This window comes from Lathyrus oleraceus, chromosome 1 (genome assembly GCF_024323335.1).
Source record: "Lathyrus oleraceus cultivar Zhongwan6 chromosome 1, CAAS_Psat_ZW6_1.0, whole genome shotgun sequence".
Classification (NCBI taxonomy): Eukaryota; Viridiplantae; Streptophyta; class Magnoliopsida; order Fabales; family Fabaceae; genus Lathyrus; species Lathyrus oleraceus.
The window spans coordinates 287781196-287791580 of record NC_066579.1 but is presented as its reverse complement, the minus strand read 5'-3'; the positions used below and the strand labels follow the sequence as shown (position 1 = coordinate 287791580).

The following is a 10385-nucleotide window of genomic DNA, read 5'->3' as shown; positions in this document are numbered from 1 at the left end:
TTAGGGAGTATAATCAAGGAGCATATGAGACTACGATGGCAAGCACAAAACTCTATTCCTCATACAATTACACCCACCAACAACTCATACTGATAATGATTTTATATAGCATGTTTATTTTGAAGTTGGCACAGAGCATTTAGAGCAAAAGTGTCTTTCAATAGACAAATGAACTTTGACTTTATGTTTAGTATTTTCATCAAGTTTTTCAATAAGTCTTCTCACCTAACCAATCTTGGCTTCAAATGCACGTTTCCACAGATTCAAAGAACCTAGTACTTTTCCATTCCCCTTTTTGCAATTTGAGATGTTTCACTTATCATTTCACCCTATAGTGAGGTCCAGCCTAACCAAATTTGACTTCAAATGCATGTTCAAGAAAACTTTTGTTAAACAAATTCAATCATGTAGAACTTTCTAAACAGACTTAATAATGAATCTAAAACTATTCTACAAATGTAAGACCCTGTTTGGATGAAACATGAATAGTTTCATAATACCCTATTTACATATACAGTATATATTACAACAGGTTCAAGATACAATATCATTCAGGGCTTGATTCTCCACTGTTTTGGAGTCTGACATGAGGACAGAATCTTTCTGGTTCGCCACTCGTCCACAAAATCTTCAATTCTCTTCGCTTTCGCCCCAATGCCAGAATGGTCCCTAAATCCATGCATAATAACATGAGAGTCTTGATAAAAAGTAATTATAAAATAATGATGTTAATCATAAAAACTACCTAGAGTAAATGGAACGATGTATAGTAGTGCTGGTTGTCCATGTCCGTCCATCAGATTTAGCGCCACGTACGTGATTAGAAGACCTGCGAAAATTAGTCAAGTCATAACCATGTACACGCTCCATAAATCAATCATCATACAACTTCTAAGTCTACAAAACTATGCTTTTAATGTTTTGGTTATGATATAGTTTGCTTGAAATTAACAACATGGTTATTGAGTCGATAAGTTGATCCTCACCAAATCCATATGCGAACATTGCCCACAAAAAGTATCCACTTACAAGGCTCTTCTTTGCCAGCCAATCATACCTGCAATAATGTGTTTTTGATCAGAAAAGCAATTTTATACAAAACCATATAAAACCAAGTGAGAGATGTCTCCCGCTTATAAACTCATTCAAGCCTTATATCACCCAACATGCACTCTTAACGCTCCTTCTCATGCACATAACAGGACACCTGGAGTATGATCCGAGACCTGATAGCGGGTGGCCTAACAGATCTTGAATATAACTAGACTATGATGCCCTATTAGAATTCGTGTTGACCTAACTTAATCCTACATAGCGGCTTGTAAGGTGAGGGAAGCCTTCCATCTAAAAGCATATTTTCATAGTTTGCTTGAATATCAAGTTAAAGAAGATATACTTAAGTTGCAAGGGACAAATCGGAAAAAGAGAGAGGAGATAAAACCTGAGTGAGAATGCCAAAAGCATTCCTGGTAAAAGAATGTCTCCAAAACCTATAATACTGTAACCACCCCATGGGTCCAAAATGCGCGGAAACTTGAGTAACATTGGAATACCATCTTCTCCACTTCTATCACCTCGAGCTACCTATAACGTATAATGTAAACAAAAAGTGAAAATTAGAAACTACATACGCTGTGAATGAGTGTCGTGATTTAGAATGAAATGTGCAATACTAACCACAATCATCACGCTTTCCTTGAAAAACTTCTTCGAGACAAACACCCAAAATAGGTCATAAAGGAGGGAACAACTGAGAAGAACCGTACCAACCTATCTTGCGAAATAAACATAAATGAGTATCTTACTTTTTCATAAAGAACAAATCATTTAATATTTTATAACGGAGTGTAACGTGACAAATTTGCAGATGTGAGTATTTCCTGACACAAACAAGAGCGAAACATGGAAGCAATACAACACACAAGTTGAACATTTGCTAGTTCGGTTGTTCCGCACAAGAACAATGATTGTGTAAGCTTAAAAAATACCTTGAGATTAGGCACATGTACAATCTGCAGAACTGTAATAATGAGTGCGATTCCCTGTTACAATAACCAACATAAAAAATTACCATTAAATCAACACTCATTGAGCTATTGTCTTTATAAGAGGAGATGAAAAACATTTAAGAATGATGAGAAACATGTATCTTACAAGTATATCTTGACCAATCCAGGCGAATGATTTGTCACGATAAACTGCCCAAAAGACGGCAAATGTTATACAGAACGGAGTAACAGCCAAAGTCAGGTATGAGACAGCTCCTATGAAAGGTAATTTAATGTATGTTTCGCTAGCATTCTTGAACCACCTGCACGGCAAAACAAAATTAGCTTCTTCTACATGTGGTACATTCCTAGCATCATGGAGGAAAAATTGACAGCTTCCATTTAATGACATACAAGGATGCAGGCGTGTGAAATCAAACATTCTAGAACATACCAAAATATCATTCCCAATATTTAAGGTTTCAAAATTATACTTAATTGCCTTTAGATGTGATTTTCAAGAATACAATAAGGTATTACAGCGCCCTTATAGTCATGATCGAGTGCTGGATCATAAGATCGTAAGATCGAAAGTGCTAAGGATGCTTGAGAGTGCTACGATCAGAGAAAGACCGTTTTCGTCGCCGGCTTGGTCAAGATCGAGCTTTTTGAAGCAAGATCGTAAACAAAACGTGTTAGGTCTTTTTTGGGCCAGTATTATGATTTTCATGTTTTTGTGTATGTGTGTGTATATGTGTATATATATGAAATTACCCTTTTTCCCTTCGGGAGGATCTTTCGTGCCGTGCCAACGATCCGAGTTTTATGATCTTTAACAAGCCGACTGATCCTACTTAAGATCTCGTGCTTGACTACATTGGACGGGACGGGTGACCCAAAAAAAGAAGTTTCCCTATTATTTTCTCATGAAACATGCATGAAATCTCAACAAAATCCAAATGAGGTTTTCAAACAATCAAACAGAAATTGTTTTGAAATCAATAAATGCTAAGGCAAAAATTTGACAGCTATGTATCTACTATAGATGATATGACAGACCTTGATAAAATTGCAACCAAGCAAGTTTGCAAGCCCTGCATGCAGATAAAAAAAAAAAAAAAAAAAAACATATGGTTAGAGATAGCTTGGCAGAAGATAACATAAGGAAAATGTATGGAAAAACACAACTTTATTTGGTGATGGAACTAAGAAATTAAAGTTTTAGATGATTCAATGGTAGTCAATACCTCTATCCCACCAATACAGAAGAGAACAACCAAAACCTCAATGAACCACGACGACATGAGTTTGTAAAGCATAAACAGGAAGCACGAAGCAACTAAAACAAAAAGGACTGCAGCTTTTGCATTCATATTTACAACTCCACTAACGCCCGCATCTTTAGTGTTTGGGATATCCTCCGAAGCATCCTATAAAAACAAGATTTGATAGTAAGTAGTAGGATCAACAACATATTAAGAGAACAAATGTAACTCCAGTTTAAGGAAATGCTATAAGAACTAGAGAAACTGACCTTTAATAACTTATCAAGTTCAACTGAAGCTTCTCGGGTCCTCCACGCTGACCAATATGATGCACACAGTATGGTAAGAACCGCCATCAGCCAAAGAAACACTTCTGCTATGTCGACAGTTGGTCGACGTGGTGAGTAAAGCTGCACCGACACTGCAAAAAGGAGATTGTTTTTGGAGAGTTGTAAAGATATAGTGTCAATCGCTTAACTAGCTATATTTAATCGAAACTACAGGACATCCACAAAATATGCCAAAGAGTAAGAGACAATATATTACGAATGAAGCTCACCAGATGAAGCACTCATCAGCATATTTTCCAGCCTCGTGCCTGCGTCTAGTGGAAGCATAACAGCAGGTATGTGTATGTTTAAATCAGTTTCATCCGGATCACAAACCATCTTGTAAAGCTCTGTAAGCAACAAAAACAAATTTTGAAATGAAAAAAAAAATAAACTTGTGGGTATAAGATATCTCCCACAGCCAAAACATCAGTGTTTGTCAATCAGAAGTTGTGAAAAATAGCTGTTTGTTCAAATTTCACCATGCTACAGGGCTATAGTGCCACAAATAGCAACTATTTGACAACACATTGTACTGAATTGTGTATCACATAGCAATAGCGATATGTTCAAATTTCACCGTGCTACATGGCTATTCGCCACAATAGCAACTATTTGACAACATGTTATACTAAATAGTGTACCACGGAACAATAGCAATATTTTCTCTGATTTTTTTACCTTTTTGGTTATTTATGATGAGAATAGCCGAAGCATTAGCATTTTGTGCAGAATTCGCCTTCTTTGTGAAAGTGCAGTTACCTCGATCCACCATGATGACATCTCCCGCAATCTAACAGTCCAATTATAAAACACAATTGCACTAGTAACATTAAGTACTCTGCCACGTCTCATAACCGAATCATAGTACACTACAAAACAAACTCTCGTAGTTGAAGAAAGAAAGAACCTTATTCATGGGAGGACTGCAACAATCTCGAGGATCTGAAAGAACAAGACGTGTATGCCGAGCATTCTTCTCTTTAGACACAATCGCTTTTCCAAATCTAGCACCAACACCAACGAATTCAGCATCCTCTACACCGTTGACCCAAGTTTGCACTTTGACCTGTTGATGTTAATAATAAATAATCTCCACATGAGTGTATCTTTGGAGGGCTTTCTATAAATGTGATTTTGAATGAACTTGACTTTCTATAATTGGTTTGGTTAAAATTTAATCTCCACATGTGGTTCTGCGGTGAAAAAATTGATTCTCAGTCAATTGATTCTGTAAAACTGATTTTGGCTAAAGGGGAGTTGAAGGTAAAGTGATTTATGTTTGAATAAATTCTTGCAAAATAGAGTTCTGAACGTTTAAATATTATTGTAAAAATCACGTTTAGTCTCAAAAGCTACAAATTCTAGCTTCAAGTATAATCAATTCTGGAGGCAAAATCAATTTTACATTCGAAGAGCCAAACACCCCAAAACCATTCCAAAATCAATTATACACTTCTAAAATTGCTTTTGGGTCTTCCAAAAGCTAAACCAAACATCCCTAAAAAGGACTTATGTTTGAATGTTAAACTTAGTTAATTATTTTCAATCTAAAGCAGCAACTTCTTCTTTTCACTTCTAATGAAATTGAGGGTTGTTGTCAAATCTTGTCAAAATTAACCTAACATCTCAAATTCTCACATGATACAATTACAAAATCAAATCCTATAGTTTTCACCTTGAGAAATCAGACACTTTTTGAAATTGATAAAACTTAATAATGAGAAACTAAACTAAACATTGATCTCAAAACAAATGCATGTCTAATCTAACAACACCAAGATTATCAAGTACCATGAGCATGCTTGAAACCACCTAAGAAACAAAAGAGACAAAACCCAGAAATGAAAAGGAAAAAAGAAGCAAACTTTGTAAAGAATGTTACCAGAACGAACTGATTTTCGCAACCGGGCTTCTTAGGAGTTGAATCATCGTGAACTATGTCCCCAGCTAGAACTGAAGGAACTTTGCATAGAAGAACAATTACCGCATAAAATGAGAAAACCCACAAAATCTTGCCAAAAGCCATTGAAGATTTCGTGAATCTATTACCAAGTCATAGCTGAGACTAGAGAGAAAAAGAGAGATTTTGCTATTGCTTCTTCGAAAAAGAGCTTCTAATTTTGATCCACCACTACATAAGAAAAAAAAAATATAAAATACTAAAATTCTTATGTAGTAATAAATAAAACTAACTTTACACCTCTAAAAAATAAGTTTGATTAATCTTAAACAAGAAAATTAAGCGAATGGGTGTTTAAAATCAAATCAATCTAAATAAATTGAAATAGTAAAAAATCACAATTTATTCGATTGTGTTTGGGTCATTTTTAACCAAACTGCACGGTTTGATTTGGTTTGCGGTTTATATTTTGTAAACCGAACTATACATCTCAAATTTTAAGTATCTCACATTCAACCTAAAATCCAATAATCTTACATATATTCACAAACTCACACTTAGAGTTATAATTTCAACCTTCTCAAACTTTTTATAGAAGTATCGCGCATTATTCTCATCTTTTTTTGTCATGGATGTCTCATATCCTATTCTAATCTCTCATCTCTTATGTTCTTTATTTTTTATTTTCTCATTTTTATGTTATTGATTTCTCTTCCAATTACGTTTTTATTGCATTTTTCTTCTTTAATCTCGAGTCTCTTAGATTCTTTTTTTTCATCTTTTATAATCTCTCATCTCCTCTGTTTTTTCTTTTTTACTTATAATATTTTTTATATTGTTTTATATTACTATCTTATGTTTTTTATTCTATTTTTTTCTAATCTTTTTTTTGTATATTTAATGAGAAATTTTTGGTTAAATATGATGAGTTTTGTTGATATTTGACAATGTATGAATGACTAAACACAATTTTATGTTGTTCTTTATAGGTGTATGTATGGCTCGATAAAAATCTTATAAAAAATCGAATCAACCCAAAACCCATTTGTTTGGTTTAGTTTGATTTGGTTTTATTTCTAAAAGTCAACTGAAGCAAACCGAACCACATGCTTTTTTTCTTGCGGTTCGGATGATTTTTAGAGTCAAAACCGTGCAAACCGCACCGCGAACTCCCCTAACGAGACGGGTTTGGGACAATTATTTCTTCATCGGGAATGGAAAATAAAATTTAAATTCATCCCAAACGGATTTGGGTTGGATTCGGATATCCCTGTCCCACCACAATCCATTTAATAAAATCAATTTTTTTAATAAAAATATTTATTCTTTTCAAAATCAAATTACATTACAAATAATAAAATAAAACAATCTCAAAAAATTCTAGATATACATTTTAAATATTTTAAATAATAAATAAATATTAAAATATCAAAACATTTAAACATATTTAATATTCTAAATTATCAAAATTAAATAATAAAATATATGGAAAAAAATAAACGGGACAGATTCGGGATGGATATTAATATACTCATTACCCGGCTCATTCCCATATTTTGTAATCGGGAAAAATTCAAAACATAATGTAAATTCAGCCAAAACGGATTTTTCACGTCAATTTGAGATGGATTCGCGTGGATATTCGCGGGCATGAGTTTTGATGTCATGCCTAATTAATATAAGTTATTCTAAATAGAGTAATTAAAAAATTACTTAATATAGGAACTTGTTGTATGAAAATAAAAAATTTATTTTAAAAATAATACAAAAAAAATTATAATATAATTTATTCTAAATAGAGTAATTAAAAAATTACTTAATATAGGAACTTGTTATATGAAAATAAAAAATTTATTTTAAAAATAATACAAAAAAATTATTGAAAAATAAAATTTATATTAATAAAATGGTGATTTTTTTAATAAAGACAAAATATTGGATAAAAAAAGAAAAATGATGGGTATAAAACATAACTCATCAAAGAGCTAATAAAAACGACGGTGGAAAATACTAACCATATCCTTAAAAAAAAATCAAAAGCACATAGGAAGTGAATTTCATCAAGTGTGATGATAAAAAAAAATATATGTATCGGTTAATTTATTTGCATAAACATTATTCTCTATGAAAATGTATGATATCTTGAATCTAAACGAATGGATAGTGCGTAAAGTATTCTTTCATTTAATTAAAAGATATCAATCGATAATATTCACATTAAAAAATGCATGAATGTCAACATTTAGTCACTTTCAAGTCAAAGATTTATCGGATTCCTCCTGTTAGCATATTCGATAACAAGTATGATTTCATGCAATTCAATTTGAAAGGAGATGCAAACTCTATTCTTAGCTGAGAAAACTCTAAAAAATATTTCTAAATTGTTCATGAATATGATACCACAAGTTGATATTCTAGGATTTTCTCTTGAAGCTCCATATGTATTACACTTAATCCAAGTATGACTAGGAAATCACCAATAAACTTGTATGATTCAAGGTAAAGAGGAGGCCAAATTTGATATCAAATCATTTAATAATTGTAAACTAATGAGTTGAAGAATACATGAGTCCCTTGAAAAAATTAGATGTCATATAAATCAATTGTTTAACATTAAGAATGTCTCTATCAAAGACAAGTTTACGATTTTGAAATCTAATATTGTTTCTTGTGTGCTAAATTTTTCAAAGAATTATTATGATGAGAGTCATGGTCAAATTCTTAATTTAAGATCTCAAACTTCTACCAGTAAATTTGAATAAGCTTTAATAACTATCTCTATCAATGTTCATGTCAAATAATTGGTTCAACCATTTCCAAAAGAGTATGGTGTACATGCATCTAAAAAATAAGTGATCTCCAATTTCTATATCATGATTGTAGAGAGAGAGCACCTCGAAACTATATGCATTCCTCTTTGAATCAAGTTGTCTTTTATTACAATTATATTATGCATCAGCTTCCAAGTGACTAATGACTTAGCAAGAGGATCAATCACAAAAAGACACATGTATAGAACGAATCATTGCAACATGTTTCCATGCCACAAATATCATATCTAGGAATAGATGGTAGGGTACCCATTAATTGCGTCTACCTACAATCCCTAGGTGCAACTGTTGAGGGACACGTTGCGCTAGGAAAGATTCCAAGAGTCAAGATGAGAATAACCCAATATATCCATAAAAAAAAAGGTTTCCACACAACAAGTAACTAGTGGCCAAGGTCCTGCAAACCCTGAACACCATATATTAACCAATAAATAAATGCTACATCAGTGAAGAAGGCTCTAACAAAATATTATGAAGTTTTAAGACAAGAAATACCTTTGAATTATGGTAACTTTGATAATTTAGGATTGGGTAATTGGGTGGATATGAGTTTAAATACTAAAAAACCATTAAAAAAATAGGTTTCGGCTAAACTCGGACCCGAACCCAAAGAACACACTAACTCACTAATCAAATATTTATTATTACAATTTTAATGATTTTGATGAATATTAATTTAGTTCTTGCAATTTTAGTCTCTTGAACACTTACTATTTTAGTGAATCATGAGTTTAACTAATTTTAGATGTTTCACTCTTTAGTTATTTTGATGTTAATACGATTTTATGTCATACAACTTTAGTTTGTTGCTAGTATTTTATGATAATTTTTATTAGTTGATGTTATCATTTATTATTTTATTATGCTAAAAAAATAGTAAAAATAAGTTATCTAATTTTTTTAAGATAAAAATATTTTTAATGAAAAAATATGATGACTCATCATCTAGTCATTTAATATTAATAAAACAGAAAAAAAAAATATTTTTCTAACCTACAACTCAACTCGAAAATTAGCGGGTTTGTCCAAACTGGCCAATTGGTGTAACGAGTGGTTATTTTATCTCGCCCAAACTGGATGTCCTATATGGATTGGGTATTGGATTTGGTCAAACCCAACTCAAAATGATCCGCCTACACTCCTAATTATTGGAAGGCTCGTATGGTTGTCTTTTTCAAGTCAATGGACAATAATACTTTGAAAGCACTCATAAAAGGATGGACTCCTCGAAGGATCACAAATGAAGATAACACTGAAACTGCGAAGCATGAAAAGGATTGGATAACACCTAGAGACAGAGAAGCACTTGGTAATTCACGTGTTCTTGATCCCATTTACATTATTGTCACCATCTGGAATTTCACGGATTACGAAACCAGATGGACCGAACGAAATCAGTTCAATTAAGTCGCCACCGGTTTTTTTATGTGCCTCTGTCGAAGAAGGCGAGGGGAAATAATCGATAAAACCCTCAGGAAGACAAACGCACGGGAAGCGCTATAAAAAGGATAGGGTATCGGTCTCGCAATCGAGATTAGGGTCCGGAAGTCAATTATGCGAAGGGAAAGTATTAACACCCCTCATATCCATGGTACTCCATGGGAACCATTTGAGTTGTTTTTATGTATGTGGAGATTTATCTGTCATTGTCTTATTTTTCAAAAGAATATGTGAAAGAGGGGGTGTTTTTATTATTATAGTGCTCGCCAAGGATTTGGGCCCTTGTGCTTACGTATCACTTATTCGGGGATGGGGAATCAGAGCTCCGTACTTCGGAGTAGAAAATGTTTCTGTGTTGGTTGATTTTACCTTTGAGAAAAGGGTTTCCGGAGTGGTGCCCTAAGGCAAAAAAATAAGGTTTGATGGGTTATGTTGATTTTAACTTAAACAATGGTTTATGATAAGAGTTTGTGATTAGATTGCACTAAAGTCTATGGCCAGAGTAGATTATTCAGATAACAAGTCAAGCGTCTTGCATCCAAAATAATCAGAGGGAGGGTAGGAATGTTTCATTCTCACTCATTCTCCACCACTTAAGACTCATGGCGCACAATACTAATCATAGTTAT

At 33.1% G+C, this 10385-nt stretch overlaps 1 protein-coding gene across 1 annotated transcript; it reads right to left on the bottom strand.

The window, feature by feature from the left end:
• Positions 1-371: 371 nt before the first annotated feature.
• On the bottom strand, positions 372-5731 carry LOC127130829 (signal peptide peptidase-like 2). The gene is made up of 14 exons (XM_051059794.1): positions 5468-5731; positions 4493-4651; positions 4264-4375; positions 3813-3932; positions 3523-3674; positions 3236-3418; positions 3048-3082; positions 2155-2311; positions 1989-2042; positions 1678-1770; positions 1442-1584; positions 987-1057; positions 746-829; positions 372-669 (listed from the first exon to the last, which is right to left on the bottom strand). Exons 1-14 carry the CDS (start codon positions 5609-5611, stop codon positions 548-550), a joined length of 1629 nt encoding a protein of 542 aa, XP_050915751.1. The 5' UTR covers positions 5612-5731; the 3' UTR covers positions 372-547.
• Positions 5732-10385: the final 4654 nt, after the last annotated feature.